General features: G+C 33.5%; 4 protein-coding genes across 18 annotated transcripts in view; 2 read left to right on the top strand and 2 right to left on the bottom strand.

The window, feature by feature from the left end:
* The first annotated feature begins 118 nt into the window (after positions 1–118).
* LOC117608612 (ornithine decarboxylase 2-like) lies at positions 119–4,297 on the top strand. 3 transcript variants are annotated; one of them, XM_034334005.2, is made up of 9 exons: positions 119–241; positions 1,474–1,571; positions 2,062–2,287; positions 2,354–2,430; positions 2,522–2,694; positions 2,777–3,077; positions 3,161–3,400; positions 3,470–3,678; positions 3,734–4,297. In XM_034334005.2, exons 3-9 carry the CDS (start codon positions 2,104–2,106, stop codon positions 3,828–3,830), a joined length of 1,281 nt encoding a protein of 426 aa, XP_034189896.1. In that variant the 5' UTR covers positions 119–241; positions 1,474–1,571; positions 2,062–2,103; the 3' UTR covers positions 3,831–4,297. The 3 variants fall into 3 exon arrangements, with proteins under 3 accessions (XP_034189896.1, XP_034189894.1, XP_034189893.1); XM_034334002.2 differs by lacking the exons at positions 119–241; positions 1,474–1,571 and adding exons at positions 1,692–1,730; positions 1,834–1,967; XM_034334003.2 differs by lacking the exons at positions 119–241; positions 1,474–1,571 and adding an exon at positions 1,686–1,730.
* LOC117608613 (dipeptidase 1) lies at positions 4,181–10,046 on the bottom strand. Of its 3 annotated transcripts, none has more exons than XM_034334006.2 (11): positions 9,904–10,046; positions 7,974–8,127; positions 6,543–6,705; positions 6,060–6,343; positions 5,494–5,551; positions 5,178–5,354; positions 5,009–5,099; positions 4,842–4,917; positions 4,616–4,763; positions 4,404–4,519; positions 4,181–4,337 (listed from the first exon to the last, which is right to left on the bottom strand). In XM_034334006.2, the coding sequence occupies exons 1-11, from the start codon at positions 9,905–9,907 to the stop codon at positions 4,295–4,297; spliced, it is 1,314 nt and encodes a 437-aa protein (XP_034189897.2). In that variant the 5' UTR covers positions 9,908–10,046; the 3' UTR covers positions 4,181–4,294. The 3 variants fall into 3 exon arrangements, with proteins under 3 accessions (XP_034189897.2, XP_034189898.2, XP_034189899.2); XM_034334007.2 differs by lacking the exon at positions 9,904–10,046 and adding an exon at positions 9,229–9,317; XM_034334008.2 differs by lacking the exon at positions 9,904–10,046 and adding an exon at positions 8,791–8,808.
* A 478-nt stretch (positions 10,047–10,524) lies between these two features.
* Positions 10,525–11,931, top strand: LOC117608618 (homologous-pairing protein 2 homolog). 3 transcript variants are annotated; one of them, XM_034334016.2, is made up of 4 exons: positions 10,536–10,690; positions 10,794–10,877; positions 11,009–11,188; positions 11,257–11,921. In XM_034334016.2, exons 3-4 carry the CDS (start codon positions 11,039–11,041, stop codon positions 11,704–11,706), a joined length of 600 nt encoding a protein of 199 aa, XP_034189907.1. In that variant the 5' UTR covers positions 10,536–10,690; positions 10,794–10,877; positions 11,009–11,038; the 3' UTR covers positions 11,707–11,921. The 3 variants fall into 3 exon arrangements, with proteins under 3 accessions (XP_034189906.1, XP_034189907.1, XP_034189905.1); XM_034334015.2 differs by having other exon boundaries at positions 10,525–10,690; positions 10,794–11,176; positions 11,257–11,931; XM_034334014.2 differs by having other exon boundaries at positions 10,794–11,188; positions 11,257–11,920.
* Positions 11,932–12,904: 973 nt separating this feature from the next.
* Positions 12,905–21,892, bottom strand: part of sona (sol narae metalloprotease) — a 42,292-nt gene continuing 33,304 nt past the window's right edge. For 7 of the 9 annotated variants that reach the window (XM_034333981.2, XM_034333978.2, XM_034333976.2 and 4 more), the window contains 11 exons: positions 21,706–21,835; positions 20,489–20,618; positions 20,245–20,387; positions 18,013–18,068; positions 15,878–16,004; positions 15,402–15,566; positions 15,147–15,273; positions 14,962–15,066; positions 14,682–14,833; positions 14,073–14,488; positions 12,905–13,414 (listed from right to left, as the gene is read on the bottom strand). In XM_034333981.2, coding sequence (XP_034189872.2) covers positions 13,278–13,414; positions 14,073–14,488; positions 14,682–14,833; positions 14,962–15,066; positions 15,147–15,273; positions 15,402–15,566; positions 15,878–16,004; positions 18,013–18,068; positions 20,245–20,387; positions 20,489–20,618; positions 21,706–21,835 — 1,688 coding nt within the window. In that variant the 3' untranslated portion in view covers positions 12,905–13,277. Of the gene's footprint in view, positions 13,415–14,072; positions 14,489–14,681; positions 14,834–14,961; positions 15,067–15,146; positions 15,274–15,401; positions 15,567–15,877; positions 16,005–18,012; positions 18,069–19,710; positions 19,764–20,244; positions 20,388–20,488; positions 20,619–21,705; positions 21,836–21,892 lie in introns of all 9 variants that reach the window. The other 2 variants (XM_034333983.2, XM_034333985.2) reach the window with 2 other exon arrangements.

The raw sequence follows: 21,892 nt of genomic DNA, 5'->3' as shown, positions 1-21,892 counted from the left end.
TAAAAATTAATGGTTTCTTTATTTTACAAATTTTCTATAGTATTCTATAATATTCTGTTACATGTTCCTTTTTAAGGTGGTTTCGTCAAAGGAAATAATACAGTTATTTATTATTTTATTGGTCTCATTTATCGTGCGATAAATAAAAATAATCTAACAAGAAAGAAGTGTTAAAATATGTACATTTGAACAACAATGCTTATCTACGACCATGAAATTTGACGTTTAGCAGCAAAATCAGGTTTGAATAAAAAGGATTTCTATGTTGTGCGTACATTATCAGTAGTTCATTATCAAAGGGGAATAACATGTTTTCGAAAATGGTAATTTTAATAAGAAAACTTGAGGAAAATATTTTTTAAAATAAGTACATAAACGTAGGTTTTGTGCTTGAAAAGTTTTTGAAATCGGGGATGATGTCTGAATCTGAATTGGCTGCACACCACCAATTGTCATAGCTTCAAAGAGAATCATCCAACAGCGTGTTAAATTGTAATTAATATTTGATAAGGTTGCTTGATTGAACTGGACCAAGTTATAATGAAAAAAAAATATGTATGTAGAATGTAGAGGTACCGGAAGTGGAGCTGTTCCAAAGATTTCAAGGTCAATTTAATTTTTTTTTAAATAGGATATGCTCTTCTATACATATATCAATCGAAATATGTTGATCCTCTATAAAAAGGTATTAAGGCACTTAAGTCGAAAATTGATTAGTTTGAAAGATATCTCAGGAAGAGACGATTAGATTCTCTCTGTCCCTCCTTAAAATATCTTACAAACTAATCAAGTGTCAACACGACTCAAAACGCGCCGACTAATGAATAACAAAGTATAAAATTTCAATAAAATTTTTCTACTAAAGACAATAAAGGAAAGAGATAGAAAATGAAATGACGATACTGTAATGATTAAGAAAGAAGTGATGAAGAACAGGAAATCCCTGTTTTTGTTATTTCTTATAACATTCTTACAAGATAATGCTACAAGATAATTGTATACATATTTATTCTATCACTCACATCGATCGAGTATACTGGAAAATTTATTTGCAATATGCTACGCTATAGAAACACTGTAGTATTAATTTAAATAATTTGATTAAATGACTATTTAAGTTATAAATAAGATAGTGTATTATATAGCACTTTGTTATTATTAGAATTTCACGAACATTAAGCTCCAACATTAATATTAAAAAATTGATTTACATTATGACTGAAGGAAGGGTTTGTTTACTCTGGTTACATTGTAAAACAGAGCTGGTGTTAGGCAACAATATATCGTGTCATTACACAGTACACAGATAAAATTGCGTGATACGGTATATTATATAAAAGAAAAATAATGATATTTCAAATATTTCAAACCTATATTCACAGTCGATACACTAAAAGAACATTAAGAGAGATAAGAAAATGTAAGTGTAATTTAAATGCGAAAAAAATTGTATCGTTTGTCTTTTTTCATTAGGCGAATTTGGAACGGTATGAAAAAAGATAGAAAGTGTAAACACACGTGGAGGGATACGGATAAGTGGACAAAGACAGGAAAACAAGCGACCATAAAAAGTAAAATCAAAAATAAGTAAATTATGAATGTATACATATAGTTTCTTACGTCAGCTGATAAAGCGATATGTACATGGTATATATACATTGTATAATTCGGCGAACCTACAGCATTCGTTTACAACGTTGTCGAAAATTTCTTTCGACTGTCTCGAACAGGTACATATTTCAATTCTTGTTAAACTTTGCTAAATTTTAAACTTTGAATTTTTCTTCCTCTACATATAACAACGATCCTCCATCTGAATTCCACCTAGAACAGAATAATTAATCGGACAACGTTCTTCCTCGATCGGAAGATTTGGTAACAGTACGGGAAATAGATTAGCAATATCCCTTTAGGTTTAACTAAGTTGCTTATCATTGAACAAACGTAAAATGAAACAGTTCTTATATGTATGTATGTACATCGAACGAGATGAGCTTATCGTTCGATCTCAGATTATTTATAAGTATTTAAACAGAATTTCTGTTTTTCAACGACACGTAGCGTGCAGAGACCTCCCGCTGTTTAGTTCGTCCTCCCATCGACATGTCTCGTTTGAGTTTCAATGAAATAAAGCAGTTCGAAGACACGACGAACGATGCAGACATAATCAAAAGTATCATCGATACGGAGTGCAAAGAGGAACCATTCTATATTCTCGATGTGGCCGATGTGATAGAAAAACATAAAGATTGGATCAGTAAAATGCCAAGGGTTACACCTCACTACGGTACGCATGGAGAGTAACTAGGATTTTTTCTTATTTCGATTATTATTTTCATCTATTCAATTATAGCCGTCAAGTGTAATCCGGATCCCACGGTGATCAAAATCTTGGCAGCTATGAATGCCAGTTTCGACTGCGCCTCCGAGGTGCGGCTACTTTTCTTTCAAATATCTTCTTATCAATATCATCATCATCATCATCATCATCATTTCTATTTCAAATTCGATTTTTTTACAGCAAGAAATAAGACAGGTGATGAAATACGGTGTGATAGCTGAACGGATTATCTTCGCGAATCCAGCTAAATGCCCGTCTCACATCAAGTTTGCCAAGAAGATGAACGTCGACAAGATGACAGTCGACAGCGAGATAGAACTGCTCAAGATCAATGACCTTTTTCCGGAGGCGAAGTGAGTGAAACAACGAATAAGCAGACTTTTCTCTCTTCCTCGGTGAATTATCTCTAAAGTGATGATAACGTTCGTTTAACAGAATAGTGATTCGTATTCGTTGCGATGCCAAGGTTACGCAAATACCGCTTGGTTCGAAATTTGGCTGTGATCCGGGCGAAGAGGCTGTACGGTTGATACAATTCACTAAAAGTCTCGGGTTAACTTTGCACGGCTTCAGTTTTCATGCTGGCAGTCCGTGCGGTGAATTGAAAGCTTATAGTAGAGGTATTGCAATGTGCAAAAGACTGGTAGCCATAGCCAGAACAATCGGTTGCAACGATGTACAACTGATCGACATTGGGGGTGGTTTTCACGGGGAAACAGGATCGTGTATAGATAAAGTGAGACTTGTTATTCAACTCAACTCTCTGTTGTTTCATCGATTATTATTATTATTATTAATTATTATTCTGTTTTTAATCAGCTCTCTAGTGTCATCAATGATGCCATTTTAGACATCGATCCCAGTATTACGATCGTCAGTGAACCAGGACAATATTACGTGGCATCCGCGTTTACTCTCGCCTCCTATTTGCATACGAAGAAAATTGTCCCCCGTGGAGAGAAAATGATCAGAATGTATTATATGAATTGTGGAGTGTATAATTCATTTGTAGAGGAGCTGTTGAATTTCAAATCAAGAATACCAATTCCATTGTACAAGGTATAGACATTGATCTTTTCATCAATGGTCGATCAAGGTCGATGGAAGAAATTCTTATTTGCGTTTCAGCCAACGAGCGACGAGAAATTTCTTTCCTTCGTTTGGGGTCCAACTTGTGATTCTTTGGATTGTATAGTGAAGGATGTGCTTTTGCCAGAATTTCACATTGGTGATTGGTTGATTTGGAGAGATATGGGAGCCTACAGTATATCCCTCTGCTGTCCATTTAATGGTTTTTCCGCACCCCAAGTCTATCCAATTATAAGAGATAGTCAATGGTATGTGAAACATTGAAAATTAACTTGACAAACATTGAGTATTTGTTTATTTCAGGAAGTCGTTCACCAGCTACATCAATGCAGGACAGAAATCACAGAAGCCTATCAGCTGGAAGAATGGAGTAGAGAATGCATTTATTAAAACAAGCTGATAATGATATCAGTCTAAGGTTATTACAGTATCGTACTTATTTCCTGCAATGCTAGATTATGCAGCTAAGGTTATTTATAGAATTATTTCAAGTCCGAAACGTCCAAGTTTATTACTCTCTGCATTTCCTCGTTTACGTTTATCTCCTTCTAAAGCGGAAATCCCAGAGGAAACTTGGACGTTCTGCATTAAAACTTTGGTACGACAAGTTTTATAAATAGAACGTACTATTCATTGAGTCAGTTGAATGCATTTAGCAAAGAGACCTATGGACTTGTAAATATCGCTACAAAAAACAACAGAAATTACGAATGCGAATGGGTATTACGTTCTCAAAGAATGAATAATTAATAGTATTTTATATACTTTTATTACGTACAGGTAGAATTTCACGTAAGAAAATAAACTGTTCATTTATTAAATTATCGTGTTGCGTTACCTCGTCTTGAATAAATAAATATCCTGTTATTGTTCTGAGTCACTCGATGTAACATTCAGCCCATTCCATCTGTAGAAAGAATTATACGTAATTAAATTCATTGAAATACAAGTTTATATCAATTTATGTACTTACTCTTTTGCAGTGTAGCAAGAACCTGGTTTCAGACCACTTTCTACTTGACCATCGTAAATTTCTTGTCCGCTTATGACAGTTTCAACTGGGTGGACCAATTTCAATTGATCTCGTACCTTTTAACGATCAAATGCATATTTTAATATTTTCACAAAATGAAAAATACTATTAGGAAATATTTTAAATTATGTAAGTATGTAGGTATCACTTACTGCTTCTACATCGGTAAATACACGGATCAGATTTCTACCAGCAAGTTTTTCGAGCTCCTCCCTCGTCCATTTTGGTTCCACGTTACTTTCGTAGAGACGATCGAATAAATCTGGATATTTTGATACGTCTTCCAAACCTTCGGGCATTCTGAAATATTTCTTATTATTGTTTAATTTTCATGATATTAATCATGATAATTATTTTTTATGAATGTAAAACGCTCACTGTTCAACACCATCGTAGTCGGCTCCGATACCAACATGATCAGCTCCGATAAGATTACGAATGTAATTGATGTGATCTAAAAATCAATGGAAAATCAATTATTTATCTATAATATGTATAACTAACGATAAAATGAAATTTCTATTGAAGTAGAAAAAACACCGTACCAACAACATCCTGAATTGTTGCATTCCTCGATGAGTTACAATTCACGAATCCAGAGTAGAAATTAACCATCACAACGCCGTTGTTTTTTTTCTATAAAATGCAAATCAAATAATTGTATCTTACATTCTACCAATTTAACCATTGGTAAATTGACGAAAAACAACTCACAACCGTGTGGAGAACATCGTCAGGAACATTTCGGTGATGTCTGCAAACGCTGTAGGCAGATGAATGGGAGAACATAATGGGTGCCTTCGTTATTGCGAGTACTTCCCTCATAACATTATGTGATACGTGTGATAAATCCACTAACATTCCTAATCGGTTCATTTCGCGAATAACTTCCTGCAATAAAATCCTTCATTCAAACGTCCAAAGTGTTTATTTATAAAGGCAATCCAGCCGAACGCTATATGTATATTTTTTTTAACTGTTCAACGCGTCTAATTAGCATAATGATAGAGGAAAAAAGTTTGAAACGTACTCTACCAAATGCTGTGAGATTGCGAACAGGGTTATCGAGCGCTGGCGATGCATCAGCCCTGAAAGGAAGATAAAAGAATAACCTCGATTACTAATTGCTACTCAACGTATCTACATATTATTATGTATTTCTTTACGTAAATGTAGTATCTTACAATTAGCCAGTTTCGGCTAGCCAGCCTACAATTAATAGTTTTAAAAGGAATATTATGTACTTCCTATCAGGTGCATGCGAAAGCAGTAGTTATTTTCTTATCACAATAACAAGTACTAACGTACTAATTTGTATGTACACGAACTGATAAAATGATTCATAATAATGGATAATTTCTGCACAAATTGGAAGATATAAAAGAAAAAGAGTGGTTAAAAAATAATAATTGTAGGTAATAGCAATATCATCTAAAATGAATGTAATTTTGTTTTCTAAAGCGAATGCGAGCACAAAAGTAACTTCTATCTTATCCGATAAGATGAAGATGTAGTTATCTTTGAAAACAATGTATTTACCAAAATGTTCAGTAATTTTCAGTAATTTGCGATTAATTAAAAAATGATTTAACACACCATGGTGTGTTGCACGAGTGAGTCAGCGTAAGATAACGCACGCCAAGCTCATAGTAAAGTCGAAGAATGGCCAAATTGGAGTCAATGGAATGACCTCCTTCAACACCGATCATCGAGCCAATTTTTCCGTTTCTCCATGCTTCTTGGATACCTTTAGCTTCGGTGACAAACTGCAAATCGTTCGGGTATTTCGCAACTAGCCTCTTGATCACATCGATCTGTCTCAAAGTTAATTCTACAGCATCTTTATATTGCGACGAGCAGTCGACGTATGCGGCCCAAAACTAGAAATTTCAGATTAATCAATTAATCGTTTGTTAATCGGTTGTCCGGGGAACTTTGCAACGAAATAAAGAAGATAACATGCATCTTGATGTGCTAAGCTGTAAGTGATAAGACGATTTGCTAAATCAGTCGATTAGATAGAGCGGAATTTCCAATGATTGATGATCTACCTTTTGTGTTTACAGACTTTTTACTCACCTGTGCGCCCAGTTTTCCTTGCCTCATACGGGGAAGATCCGTGTAGCAAGAGTTGCACGCATTTCTACCCCATACTTTATCCTCTGTTAGATTCTTCTCGATGTATAATTTTTCTAATTTGTTGTTCAAGTGTGAGTACAAATTGTAAGGCAAATCGTTATGGCTAAAACAAGGAAAAATTGTTAAATTTTATATTTTTAATGTTGTCGAAATAAGAAGGGGGCTATACTACCCGGATGAATCTAAGCATGAGTAAATTTTTGGAATTTTTTTCATAGATAATAATCGCAATGTAGTATATGATTTTTTTTATAATAATTAAAGTGAAAGTTTAAAGAAAAATATTACTCGGTAATTGAATGTAATGTTTGTAAAAAAAATTCAGCAACCGAGATATTGGTATAAGATAAACATAAAAGAAATGTTGTAAACTGTCGGTGCATTGGATTCGTTTACATTGGTTAATCATTCACTTAACGAATGTTATGCTTGCGATAACAAAGGTGAACCCACTGCCTCTCATGTATCAAATTTTTTAATTACTGTAATCAATCAATATCTTTTTTTTTAGATTAATCGTAAATTGAAATCACGTATTGCTTGAAATAATTCATAATTGTTTTAAGTAGTATAAGCAACGAAGTGAACGATGTCTGACACCTAGTTCATCTATATCTATATCTATATCTATATCTATACAAATTTTGATACAGATTTTCCAGAATGTTGGAAATAGTTACTTCCTAGAAATTTGAAAAATATTCTGAACCATAACTGTCGCAAATAAAATTGATATTACAAGATAAAAATTATAAAATATAACATAATCAATCGTGTGTCGTTTGTATAGCATATGCAACACACAGGCAACATGGAAAACACAAATTTGATAAGTATCCATGATTTAGTTATCATAAAACAAGAAAATGACGATCATTGTTTAACAACCACCTTCACGCGATTATAACAATAATGAAAGAAAATTGCATTTTCCCGGAAAATAATAATTGTCACAGTATCGAAAATGTTGAATAGAAAATTGCGAAACTAGCGTTATCAAAAAAATCGAAACTGTATAATACTTTGTAAGTTATCGTTTATCGTTTATCGTTTATCGTTTATGGTGCAAGGTCTTCAACAGAAACGATTACATTTCCGATTACTCCCCTTGAAAGATATTTAATATCATCATCAGTCTTTGCAAATATGTCAACAGCATTGCATAACATTTTAAAATAATTTACAGATACACACGATGTTGCTTTGCACTTTCGACCAAGTTCACTTTCACTTCTTCTGCTATTATGCAGATGTTTATACAGATTCTACCTCACTGATAGGAGTTAAGAGTTTTGCTTTGTCATATACATATACTGTTTTCGTTTTCGTTTTCGTTTTCGTTTTCTTGCGATATCGGTTTGCATCACTTACCCATCGATGAGCGGTGCCGTGTCGAGAACGTCACTTCCTTTGAAGCTGTTCACGTTAAGTCCTACCGACAGGCCAATAACGAGAAGCAATATTGATAGGCATACCGCAATGTTCACGTACATCATCTTTCCAGTACAATACTTAGTTAAGCTGCCTGTTGTAAAAGATTTATCAATTATTAGGTACTCTCAATAAAGTTAACGCCTCCTAAGCACTGACGAGGATTCATACCGCCTACCGTTTTTATACGACAGATTCAGGTGAGGGACGAGTTATACATATGTATATGTATAACGTTAATCAAGGGTGGAAATTTTTTCGATACAATAAGTAATTGAACGGTTGTATAATAGATAAACGATAATTTCATTTGATTCATTTCTTTGATACGCTTCACGATGAATTTTTTACATTTCATGTAATTAATTTTGTAAAATTAATTGAATTCTTTAGATAGACGTTGAAAAGATAGATATCAGCTGCTGCAAATTATTATTTAATTATTCTATGCAATATTTCAGGGAAATTTAAATCAATTTTCTGCCTTTGATTAACCAATTCATTTTATAAATCGTTAATTAATTTTATAAATATATATGACGTACTGTATTGTGTAATAATAGTTACAACTTCATTATCGAAGAATTCAATATTAAGGCTGATACTACATAAAAGGCTACTGATAAGGAAGATAATCGAGAAGATTACTAATTGTTTTGAATTACTGCCGTCTTAATATCTCCCGTGATTCTTTATACTCTAAAAAGATGAGATGTCATTCTTTTTAATTTGTAAATAATAACGATAACACGATAACCTTATAAAGAGGCGGTGACTTTCTCATACCATCTGTAATTGACGCCTCTCTGATGGTGGTGTACCGTTACACACAGAACTGAGGGGCATTTAAATAGGACGTGAATACATATATGTACATCCATAATAAAAATACAAATTTCTAAGTAATAATGCAATGTATACCACGATTAATAATTAATAAAAATACTTTAACAGAACATTAAATTTGAAAAGTGTACTACACTATTTACTATTTTCTTAATACTTTCATTGATAAATAATGATAATTTTCTTTGCATTAACGATAAGACATTCAAAGATTCGTTTCAAAATATATATGTGCTTACAAAAGAAGCTACTATAAAATTAAATGATAGCAATTAAGGACCTTGGTTAACGGTACAAATTTTTTTTCTAATAACGCGATACATTTTAGAAATTTTAATGAATTACATACAGATTATTTCTTTCACTAAACGAGGAAAACTCGTTATGCCTTCGATGAACTCTCATCAACAACTGACTTGGCTACACTTTCGAATTCTGTAATCTGATCCTCATGGGCGTATGGGGACAAAGCAGAGATCATACAAAGTTTCAATAAAAAAAATAAAAAATAAAAAAAAAGAAAGAAAGAAAGAAAGAAAGAAAGAAAGAAAAAAATGGGGAATTGCAAATTTTCAGACTGAATCAAAAGAAAATGAGAAACTTTATCAAGGTTCAGATATTGTTCCAAGATTAACGTCGTTGCTCGGCCTTGCGAGAGTTCAATTAACACGGTCACTACCAACACCCAATTCATATGTCATAATCATTAGTCATTATAAACTACACAATATAAAATAAAGTGAAGTGATGTCAAAATTTAAAAATGCCTCGATTCGATGCTGGTAGTGAATGTGTTCAGGCAAAATATACTAAAAGATATATTAATTAATTTTAATAACAAGGAAATATTAAATTTAGTTATCGCATAGCTTTGTTATTGATTCAACGTAAATAAAGCCTTGAAATACGTTGTGAAAGGAAAAGTAAACAGAATTTAAAATTTACCGCGATTTTAATAATTAATGTGAGTAAATAGAACGAGGTGTTAAACGAAACGAATGCGATTACATAGTAATTGATTTACCCATTAGAAATGTTGAGCAGAACGTTCCTTCGATGACACTATTCACACTTCTTCTCTGAAGATAACTCGCTCAGTTATGTGCATCTTCTATACGCACCAAATGCTCTATATATGTATAGGTGTACACAATAGATTACTATGATTACTGTCACTATATATTCTGTATTTTGTTTGGAAAAATTAATCCGCAGTTATTGCGACTGTTTGTTTCAACTTATTGTTAGATCTACTCGCTTATTTTTCTATTTACTCAACGTCTAACAAGGATTATTATACTCGATTCATTCGTAATATTCCAGCATATCGTCTATACGAGCGACTTAATTTTATGGGCAAATAAAAGTATTAAAGGCAGTAGTAGATATTGAGGTAGATATTAATCTGTAACTGAACGAATAATGAGATAGTTATTACGCAGGGGAAAATATAAAAAAATATAACATAACAATTTTTTTTGTACGTAGATCAATTAGTAAGAACAGAGTATGTATTTCCTTTTTCATCTACGTACTTATTTGAATAAGATTAAAAAATAAAGAAGGGATTATTATAATTTTTGTTGGAGGAAATGAATCATCTTTGAATTTTCATACGTATCATTGAATTGTATACATTATGAAATACACCTTATTAATTCATTGTTTTAATGGTTTTAAAAATATTTGCTCGAACTTCGCGCACGTTTAACATTTGGCAAGTCACGTGATTTAATATATGAACTCATCCACTTGTTGCATGTTGATCGCGCGATTTCAAATATTTTCATAAAAGTATCAGGAAAACAAAGGTATTTAAAACGAAATAAAGCTGTTGAAATACAAAAACAGAAAGATATTATTTATATCTTTGGTTTTCTACGTGTGATTTTAATAATCAATGCTTTTTTTCAGATTGTAACCAAAGTTTAACCTAAACACTGGTAGGAATTGTAGATAATTACATAATATATAAGTACAATGGTATATGTTTAAAAGGTATATCATAAAAATTATGATTACAATAATATATGCAATTCGTGTTATGTCACTAAGTTATCATTGTAGTGTTTAATATAATATATGTTAAACAACTGATATAAATATTTATCTGGTTATTTTGTATGAAGAAAAAGGAGGTAAAAGAATTAACAGTAACCATGGCAGATACGGTATATAAGTATATGAAAGTACAAAACAGACCTTATAGTATTAATGAACTAGTATCTAATCTGCATAACGAATATGGAAAATCAGCTGTACAAAAAGCCATAGACAAATTGGTAAATGAGGGAAAGGTATTTGAAAAAGTAAGATTGCTTATTACCGATATTAAATGTAGTAACTTTGCAACATAACTAAATTGTTTTTACTTTAGGTATATGGGAAGCAAAAGGTTTATTGTCCAGTCCAAGATTCAAGCCACGATGTGGAAGAACTGATGAGGATAGATAAAGAATTACAAGTACATGCTAATGAAGTGGAAACTAAATATCAGGAACTGGATAAAGAAATTAAAGTACAAGAAGCTTTACTGGTATCAATGAAGTCTAGTATTACAATTGCAGAAGCAAAGAAACAGAAAGCTGTGCTTGAAGAAAATATAAAGATGTTAACCAATAAGTTGGATGAACTGATGGAAGCAAGCGGTACCGAAGATTTAACTGAAAGTAAAAGGAAAGGAGAAAAAGCGTTAGATGAATATTCACGTGAATATGCGAAACGAAAACGTTTATGTACGGAAATTATAGATTGTATCTTGGAAAATTATCCTGGTACTAAAGCTGAGTTATACGAGGAAATAGGGATTGAACCAAAAATTGTTTAATAACATCAGTATTGCTATTTATAAGTGTAATATAATGTATATATAAAATATGCAACTGTTTAAATTAATGACTAATTGCTACTTAATATTTTTTTAAAATATTTTTCTATGAATTTGCTACTGTGTTTAATTATAGTTAGTATTGTAACTTATGCACAACGTATTGAAATTATTGTTACAACTAAATATTTATAAAAGCCAATGTGTCTTAATATCTTCATTTATTTATATTTGTAATATAATGTAAAATGTTTCTAAAAAAATAAATTTTAATTCAAATTGAACGTGTGATTTAATTTTTTAGTAACAGAGGTTCGATTTCAACTTGAAAATTAATATTTTTGCGTCTCCGTTTTTCGAGATTAAATATTGACGAGATAAATTTTAAAATTTTTGCAATTATTATTACAACACTGGTTTTAATGAACAGTGAAAGAATTAATCAACAGACGATTAAATAAACAGTTGATCGCGTGACTGTAGATAGCCCCGTTTACACCAATTAAAAAAATGAAAACAAAATTTATGTTATTTTCTTTTTTATGACGTTTAATACTTTTTAGTAGAAGATAACAAAACGCATCGATTGACGTCAATAGAGGTCCATTTCGGTGTTCTCAAGGTTTGACCGCATCACCTTCTCACCTTTACACCTCAATGCTATTTCCGCCAGCAGAATTAAACGAACACAACAGTTTCTCTATTCGTCAAGTACTTTGATAAATCATTACCAGAGAAGCGTCATTAATCTTCAACATCTCGACGAAATCGTCTCGATCGTTCAAATTGAAACAGCTCATCGCAATCATTGCAAACGTGTCCAATTAATAAATGTACCTGTCTCCGTAACATGGTCATCCTCAATGATATCTCGTAGGACGTAGCTGATTGATCGGCTCATCGTTCGACGAGAAAAAGTGAAAGGAATGATCATTCTGCTGGTACGTATAATCACCATTTTATTTGTCTTCTTGCGTTCTACAATTTTGCATGATTTCTTAGGGAAGTTTGTTCTTGCGTTGCACGCGTTGCACCATACAATGGGATTCCTAACACGATACAAGTCTCTCCATCGTGATCACGTGCATCGAACGAACATCCGTCCGATGATCGGACAATAGGGGGTGAAAGGGTTTTCATGGCGCTAGACGCTTTTAATTACTTGCCAACTGTACAAAGCTGTTGTGGTACTAGCGTGAAAAAAAAAGAAATAAGAGAAAGAAAAAGAAAGAAGAAAAGGAGGAGGAGGAGGAGGAAGAAAGTTATATCTGGGTAACACACAGTGATGCGTAACTACTTAATTGAACGGGATTGCACTTGTTTAAGTTCTGTATTTAGAACTTCGATAAAAGGTCCTCCGGAAATCGTGAAACCTCCTTACAGGTGGACGGATCGAGGAAAAGGGAGAGAAAAAGTACACGATTTCCCAATTTTCGAGGTTTCTGCTCGATGAGCTGAACGCGTGGTGAGTGCAGGTTGCAGGACGAACGCGTTCCGATGTCAGGATCTTAGCTCGGGGGTTGGCCAGGCCAAGTATCAAAACGATTCCAATGTCGGTTGCAGCGCCGATATCAAGCGGTGCAAATCGTCTTCAGTGACGCGCAACAGCGACCCTTTATGGATTGCAAGTGGCACAGCCATGTTCTCATCCTGTCAATCAGCTCCGCGCAATCTGACCCCACGTCCGTACACTCATCGCCCTCTGGTCCTGAAATGAAATCCAGGAAAATGAATCCGTTGCCACGGGAAAGAAAATTTCAAGGTTTATACGAAGATCAAATAATACTCCAAATTCAGATATTACCCTTGTTGAGGAGATGAATCAACAGAATTGTGAAATTAAAAAAAGGGTATAATGAACAAGAAATACATTCGCCCAGAGATAGCCAAGGATTAATCCAACGAAGAAGGAATAAACGAAAACCTAATACCAATAGTTATTACAAAATATGTATATATATATATATGTATATAAAAATACAGTGATCTAGTGTGATGAGTATATATCATGAAATTATTGGAGAAGGATAACGAACGTTGATGAGACATACAAAGAAATCACTGTCTTACAAGTGATTCATATGAAACGATGAAAAATGCGACGTGTCAGCTTGTCACAATTTCAATCACAATATTCTGAAATAAGAGGAGAAGAAGAAGAAGCAGCAGCAGCAGCAGAAGAAGAAGAAGAAGAAGAAGAAGAACCACATGTCGATGGTTAAATGCTTCATGGGTACAAATGTTTAATAGAAGAAAAGAAAAGAAAAGAACGTCAAATAGAAGACGATTTTAAAGAAATGAAAAATAAAAGTTTCTGTAATTCGAGAAGAAAGCAGTATCTTTGATTTGACACAGAATTCTCTTACCACGAGCATCACTTTGAGGCCCATTTTCATCTCCTTTGGTTGTTGACGGAAACGACATCGTGCTCACTGTACTCTTACGTTTGAACGGGCTAATTTTTCGATAATTTAGGTCGTTGGTGACCTTTGAGAAAGGGCTAACTGTATAATACAAATTATTCGTGTATCTTCTAGTTGTTACGCTACCATTGCCGTTTCTACTATAACTATCGTTACTATTGTTAAGTTTAGTCTTGTATTTATTGGCGTACAAATAACTGGCAGTCGTATACGTGTATTTGCTCGTTGCAGAGTTTGCAAATGACGTGACGCGTTTAGGATTGCTCGTCGACGAGAAGAAACTCGACGACGACGACGACGGTGAAGAATATTTAGATTTTGATTGTGGCGTGCTCTGTGTCGTCGATTCCCACGGATACCTGTGTGACATAGTATTATGCTGTTATCGAAGAAATAAGCAGAACGGACGACCAATTTTATTTTTCTGAATGCCTGAAGAATTTGTCAAAAATTGTATTTTAGGTATTTCATTAATATTTCAGGAAGTTGCAACAGTTAGCTAGATAGGATATTTATATGTAATATTATCATATGAATAAACTGAAATATTACCTGTAATCTGTGTTGTTGTATTGGGCGAACATGGGCCGATTATGGGCTGTGGGGTTGTAAGTGCCGTCCCGGCGCACATACGTTGGGATATTTTGTGTATAATCTGGTATAATGTTTTCGTGTTCTGCTACGCATTTTCCATTCAGACAATACTGAAAAGTAAATTAGAATTAGCAGAAAAATTGATTTCCAATTATAATAATTTTGAAAAATCTTCTTCATTTGTTGTGAAACTTGCAATATTCAAAGTGAAATTTATTTTTAATTTTCCATTGTTTACCTGACCATCTCCACAGGGAGAGCCTTCAGCTGCCGGACGATATGCCACGCAGTATCCTGAACCAGCATCGAAGCAAAATAATTGAGCGCAAACTCTCTCGTCTTTCTGTAATTACAAAAATAAACATTTTTCACTGTTATTATACATACAATGCATCAGGATTAGAATGATGATATAAAACTTACGAAACAAGCGCTCGTTCCACGATCTTTCCTACACTGTGCATCCAACGAGAGGAGTTTCCCAGGTAAAACTCGAGGAAGTGCTTCGTCTTCGTGGGGTGCGTTGTATAAACACGTTGCTGTATCACCGCTAGAATAGAAAAATTCAATTTTAATATTTCACCTAGTACGATTTGATTGCTAAATAAATTGATTTCAAGGTGAAAATGTTCCAAGCAAGAATAGAAACAATTCGAAACCCATGTGTCAGAATCTCACTTTAGGAAGTGATGAAACGACGACACACTACAGTGAGACCATTTAAATCCTTTTTCGGTGTGTCTAAGGTCGCTCATGATGTAGCCATCCTCCCAGTGACATTTCTCGGCACCGGGTCCTCCGAGGTAACTGGGCGGCGGTGAACCATCGTGAACTGCACCCAGCCTATAAATATTACAATGTCCAGATAATTTTAATAATCCGTTGAAATATCTTTTCTCTATGGATCATCGTTATTTTTACTCTTCTCGCGTTATAAATTGTCGATGATACTACTGACAATGAGAGGATTTAACAGTAAATTAAAAACCACTCTTTTCTGTTACAAGGATCTTTTTTTTTTTTTTTCCTTTCAAATAATTTGCCTATCTCGAAAGTAAAATAATTACGTTCACTTTGACACGCTAATTTACATCGTTGTTTGTGAATTTTCAATGGAATTGACAAAGCTGTTTAACGAAGAGATAACGACTTACAAATGGCCAACTTCGTGGGCTGCGACTATAATTCCGCTAAATCCTCCTGTATCCTCGATGATGGCGACAGAATTCACTTTTTCCAGACGCTTGTTTACAACACAAGCTCCACCCACGTATGCGAATCCTGTATAATAATGTGCAATCAGTGTGAAATGTTTTTAGAATTGTATATTGTGTGTGTTTGTGTGAAGATTAAACGAAATGTTAATACCGCTACCGAGCTGTTTATTTGATTTATTTATAAGAAGCTGCAATTTTAGATAATTTCATTAATATTAGAATACCTGGCCATGTATCTTCCATTCTGAGAAATTTTATACTAAATTTTATATGTATAATTATTTTCATGAAATCCTAATGACTCATGAAACGATCCTGTCTTTAATTTTCAAAACAGAAGACACGTGTTCTGTTAAATTACCAACGATGCCTATTCATGCCATTATTAGACATGAAATTCTAACGAGTATCTAATGATAGCATTAATCTTTCCAACAGAATACCTATTCGTTTCATTAAACCAAAGCTGGACGAAAATTCTTTAACACGTTGATTATGCCTCTTACGACACACGAAAGCAGTATTAATAAGAAGATTAAGAATTAATAATTATTCAACTCACAAAGGAATCATCGTTAATCCATACCCCCTGATTTGGATGAAACTCTTGTGGATTAATAAAATGATTGAAAATTAGATTTCACACGCTTAGTGCTTGATCAAATTGCTAATGTGTCGGCATTCAACGTGTTAATAGGCGGCATGCATCTGACGTTAATTAATTTCACAAACGGTTAAATAAATAATCTACCATGATATCAATGTAAAAATCTTTCTCTATAATGATTTTAATCTGTTCATTGGTGTTTCGTAGTCGCCGTCGATTCAAAGACTTACCACGGTCTTCGTCAGTAACGCAGCCAAAGAAACAAGAAAAGATGCATCATAATGCAGATTGATTCAGAACAGAGCAAAGTGATAATGGAAATGATAAAAAATGGAATATGTACTTCCGAACAGTTCCGTGATACACGCGTGTATAAAGAATTAATCGAGAAAAAAAAAAAGGTGAACACACTAGGATACCGTACAGCCATTGTGCAAAGGAACGAGCAGAGAAAATTTCATTATCTTTCCCCTATGCGTCATTTTCGACAAAATGATGAAACAGAGAGGTAGATTAAGAGAGAAAGAGAGATAGGGAAAGAAAGGCAAAACTCGTGTCCCAAACTTAAGGAAAGTGAGATCCAGAAAGAAGAAAACACGCGTGACAAGCCGGATAGAAATGGAAGCTTCTTCGTTCAAGTTTTCGTTCAGCCCATTTCTCGTGACGGTGAATCTCAAACAAAGAGCGAAGAATCCGTTTTAAGCTGGTAGAGAAGAATAAACAGAGATTGAAGCAACGGAAACGCGAGATCGAATAAAGTATGAATTATACATTATTTCTATACTGTTTCTCGGTTTTTAGGTGTAAGCTGTGTTCTCTTTACTAGGTAATTCAATTTAGGAAATAATTTGAAAATAGCTAGCAATGTACCGTGGTTAATTACATTAATTTGAATTTTAGCTCTGTTTAGAGGGTACTTGATCATTTTTTATACCATTGAAACATCCCTCGGATGGTTAAATCAATGATTTGCTCGAAACATTCGAATTTCGATCGAATTGTTAATTAAATTAATTTTCAGTTTGCAGGGTACTTGGTTATTTATTATTTTTTAAATAGCTCAGTAAATTTAGGTACTCGAGTATTTCCAGTCGCTTGCAACATTCCTCGAAAATTCCGACTAATTAACTACATATTAATTAAAGAAAAATTTTTCTTCGACCACCTCCAATTGTATAAAATATTGAAATTTTAAATAAAAATCGGCGAAAGAACACGACTTACATTCTAAAATCTCCAAATCTCCATAAAGAAAATCAGAATTCAGGTGATAAAAGTCCATAGGATCTGATTTGCATAAAAGATACTTAAAAATTTCCCCGCGGAGTTGCAGCGAAAGAAGTTTAAGAATGGAGAAAAATAAAAACAAACGTTCGCAGAGCAAGTGCACACATATAAGATTTGAAAAACAATTTTCTTATTCGTCAATCTCGTGTTCTCTTTCGTTTAAACCCGAGAAACGTACCTGCTGTTCCTCTATTGCACACGTCATTCGCGTATTGCCTCCTGCACATATCTAATCTGCAATGCAACAACAAAATTTCCTCTTTATCATGTGGATTCATCATTATCTGTCTTGATTTTTAGCCACGTCACGGGACAATCCTTGGAAATGTGCCGTTCGTATGTGTCTAATTAATTCTTCCTATTAATACAGGATACGGACAGAAATGGGAGACACTTATACAAGATCAATCATTCACATTAAAATAATAATAAAAAAAGTTCATATTAGTATTTTTTAGTATTTGAAATAGTAAAAAAAAAAAAAAAAAAAAAAAAAAAAAAAAGTCAATAGAGAGGCATCCACTTTGCAATTGTACAATAAAAAAAATATTTTCATTAATATTAAACATTAAACATTAAATTTTAATTGTCGCTTATCTTAGAGGTCCGTTGTTTGCGTTATGAATTAACATATGTTATTGAAATTGGGTCAATTTCAGCATCAAGTATGAACTTTTATTTATCAGTTTAACGCACAAAATCGATCCCATAAAAAATAAAACGTGGAATAAATTTCATAACAATTATCGTGCATTGACGTATTGTAAAAAAATCCATCGTACTTGAGATGTCTGGAAGAATATCCTGACTATTATTGTTATCGATTCTCAAAGGTGGTCTGATAACAAGTAAACACCGTGTCGAATGTCTTCTCGTTGTGTAGCTTCGAGAAACGTGACATGTATAAGGTGCTGGTGTGGAATTACGATAAAGCAAACACACTACGAGTAGCACGCGTGTAAATAATTGCCAATTAGCAAGTGTTGCGTCTTAGGTACGAGTAATTATAGCTGATTGCCGATTCGCATCGCAGTAATGCAATTTTTTCAAATCGTCTTCGCTAACTTCTGTCGAAGAAAAACAAAAAAATTACGTATGTTAAGATATTGAATGGGATGCCTGTATAACTCGAAGGAAGTAATCTTTCATTTTCCATGGAGGAAAGCTATGTACAGTTGGTTTGAAGAATTCAATGTTAGTACTTTGGCATTTTTTGGTCCTTCTTTGTATAATACTTTTGATTCTTTATAAAATTCCTCTCATTTAATTATTCACACGACATTTGAAAATTGTCTATTCAATGACAAAATAAAAAAATAGTCTATGTGTTATTGATCGGTAAATTAGTGTACCGTTACCTGTTTAAGATAGGCTCAATTTAACACCGTTTCTCTGTGAAGATGGATATGCGTGGTATTTAAGAAGGAAAGCCACTCCGGAGGCCTCAGAATGATTGACAATTATAAAAATGATTAAATAAGAGTATATTATTTGAGGGGAAAAAAAAAACAATTGATATTAAGATCTTCAGGGTAGTTTCCTTCTTAATAAGCCCCTTTTTTTATTATACTAAACTGGTGTATAGCTGGTACTTAATATTTTTTATTTTTTGTCATCCTATATCCTACTTTCTACCATGTTAGTTAATTAATAAATTTTCATTAGGTAGGTCTTCTACGAGAAAAGGAACTGTTCACCCCCGTGAACGCAAACCATACCCCTCGATACACGCCGTTCACTGCACCGTCAAAACCGACACTACGTTCAAGCTACGTGTAAATACTGTACAAAAGGCAAAGAAAAAGAGAGAATGAAAAAAAAACAAAGACAAGTTGATATAAAATAAAAAGCGTGATCGCTATGTAATAAACCATACCGGCTGTTCCCTTAGTGCAGCGGCCGCCTTTCCTACGACGGCACATATCATACCTGTTTCGTGAAATAAAAATCAAACAGTATGAAATTATCAGACTGCTGTGGACGATATTAACGTAATATGTATATTGGGGGCCATTGAACTCGGACATTTTCTGTGCGATCGAAATCCGTGCTTTTTTTTTTTTAACCCTCTATACCGAAAATCAATGGCAAAAGGCACATCTACAAATTTTTCATATTACATATATTTGCAATCTATTAATTAGAACATGAAAAGTAATTTTTTCGTGGAACTTTGCTCTATAATTAACTTGTTACGGTACACAACAATCAAAAAGGTAATGATGTGCACCAGTGCATAGAGGGTTAATGTTGGCACAATTTCAATCTAATAGTTGCTGTCTCATCGTTTCATTAATACTTAGCTCAAAACTGGTTTGCTTGAATGAATTTCAGTGAAATCGAAAGGAATTAATAAAAGTTTTGCACGTGACAAACTTATTTCTACACATAACGAAACGAACACTCTTACTTTGTGACGGCGACCGCAATGTCGTAGACCGGAAGTCTTCTCTCCCGGAAGAGGTATTTGCCCATATCTGTCAGCGCAGCCGCTGAATCGATCGCGTCTCTTCCAACGCGATTTCTTTCCAAGTACGGTGTTGCATCTCTTCCCTGAAAGTTGGCATAAAAAGGCAAAGGTTACTTTGCAAAATCCTACTTCGAAGTCTTCAGAGAACGATTAGAGAAAGTTGGTGTCGTTAAGTGTACTTCACCCTTGAGATAATTATTCCCGCGATGCTGATGCGAATTTTTGGACCCTTCAACAACTTGTACCTTAAATCTACCCCGTTCCAGAAGGACACGAAATACCTTTTTATCTGTACATTGTCACCTCCGTGCAATCTAGAAAGAAAGAAACACAGTAATCTGTTAATTTTTGCACTTGCTTTTTTATTAGAATAAATTCTAGGTGGAGTGAGAAAAAATGTCGATAACGTGTCGGTTACTTGATAAAAATATATAATTTATCAATATTAACTTTTGATAAATCATATTTACACCGTGACATTTATGAACATATTTTGACCTTTCGTATTAGGTAAAAGTGAAAGCGACATTTACGATAGTTATTCAATCTGTTCTAGAAATTTTTTGTATTATTATTATTATTATTATTATTATTGTTACGTGCGTTGAATGAAATTTGTAAACACTATAAGCATCTAGTGTTTTTTGCTGATAGCAAGTATTCACTAAACGATTGTAATTATGAGATTAAACAAGACATGTCGGAGATGCGTGAAATGTTTGTAATTACGTATTTCTCATTGATTAATGTGTGTAATAAATAGTATTTGAAATAGAGATGCAAAGTGTTATGCAACATTTCTCACGTGGAACATCAATCACGAAGGAAAATTACTTTATATTCAAAAAAAATATGTGTAAATTTTTTATTACTTTTTCCCCTAATTTCAAATACAAGTCATCGATTTTCAAGCGCGCAAATGGCGCAGAGTATATTAAATAAATTTTTATCTTTTTATCAAATGAAACGATTAATTATACTGTTATAATTAACATTCTAAATCACCTGTCTCACCTCTATCCATCATACCTGGTACGATTTGCTTGAAACAATAATAATTATTATTTAATTAAGCAGAAAAAGATATTCCTTGATGTAGCATTAAGACCAAATAAAGGATCCTCAGAATTTCGAATTATGTGAACCAGGAAACAGTCTTAAATTATTTATGAACTGTTTTTTAAATGAAATTTAATACTATCAAAAATTTAATTTGCATTATTTATTAATCGTGACATAGGACAGTATAACGTGTCGACTACCGCAGCGCAGTAAGAAAGTCCACGTATAGTCAGACACGTTATAGATACAGTATTAATTCAGTATATAATTATTTCATATTTTAATTAAAAATTCTATGTCATTAAGTGATTAATGTAACTTTAAAATCATTTATCTCACCTGTATCCATCATAGTCCACGATACAAAGGATTTCCGGATAGATGACGTATGGTGCTTCCCTCTTTCTTCTATCACCGACCGAGCGCTTCGATCTGTATTTCTTGGCCAAATGGTCGGGTTCCATCAGCGCTGAAATTGATGATTAATTACAAGCAATCGATTTTACCGTCCAATGAATCCGAATCC

The sequence above is a fragment of the Osmia lignaria genome, chromosome 2, assembly GCF_051020975.1.
Source record: "Osmia lignaria lignaria isolate PbOS001 chromosome 2, iyOsmLign1, whole genome shotgun sequence".
NCBI classification, from domain to species: Eukaryota; Metazoa; Arthropoda; class Insecta; order Hymenoptera; family Megachilidae; genus Osmia; species Osmia lignaria.
This window is presented reverse-complemented; position numbering and strand designations above follow the sequence as displayed.

Coding starts and splice junctions, on each gene's coding strand:
- LOC117608612 (XM_034334002.2), top strand. Junction 2,288..2,353: donor AAGGGTTACACCTCACTACG/GTACGCATGGAG, acceptor ATTCAATTATAG/CCGTCAAGTGTAATCCGGAT. Junction 2,695..2,776: donor GACCTTTTTCCGGAGGCGAA/GTGAGTGAAACA, acceptor TTCGTTTAACAG/AATAGTGATTCGTATTCGTT.
- LOC117608618 (XM_034334014.2), top strand. CDS start 11,003: ATGAAGAAAAAGGAGGTAAAAGAATTAACAGTAACCATGGCAGATACG. Junction 11,189..11,256: donor AGGGAAAGGTATTTGAAAAA/GTAAGATTGCTT, acceptor TTTTTACTTTAG/GTATATGGGAAGCAAAAGGT.
- LOC117608613 (XM_034334006.2), bottom strand. Junction 5,552..6,059: donor CACTCGTGCAACACACCATG/GTGTGTTAAATC, acceptor TCTTCCTTTCAG/GGCTGATGCATCGCCAGCGC. Junction 4,764..4,841: donor GACTACGATGGTGTTGAACA/GTGAGCGTTTTA, acceptor GAAATATTTCAG/AATGCCCGAAGGTTTGGAAG.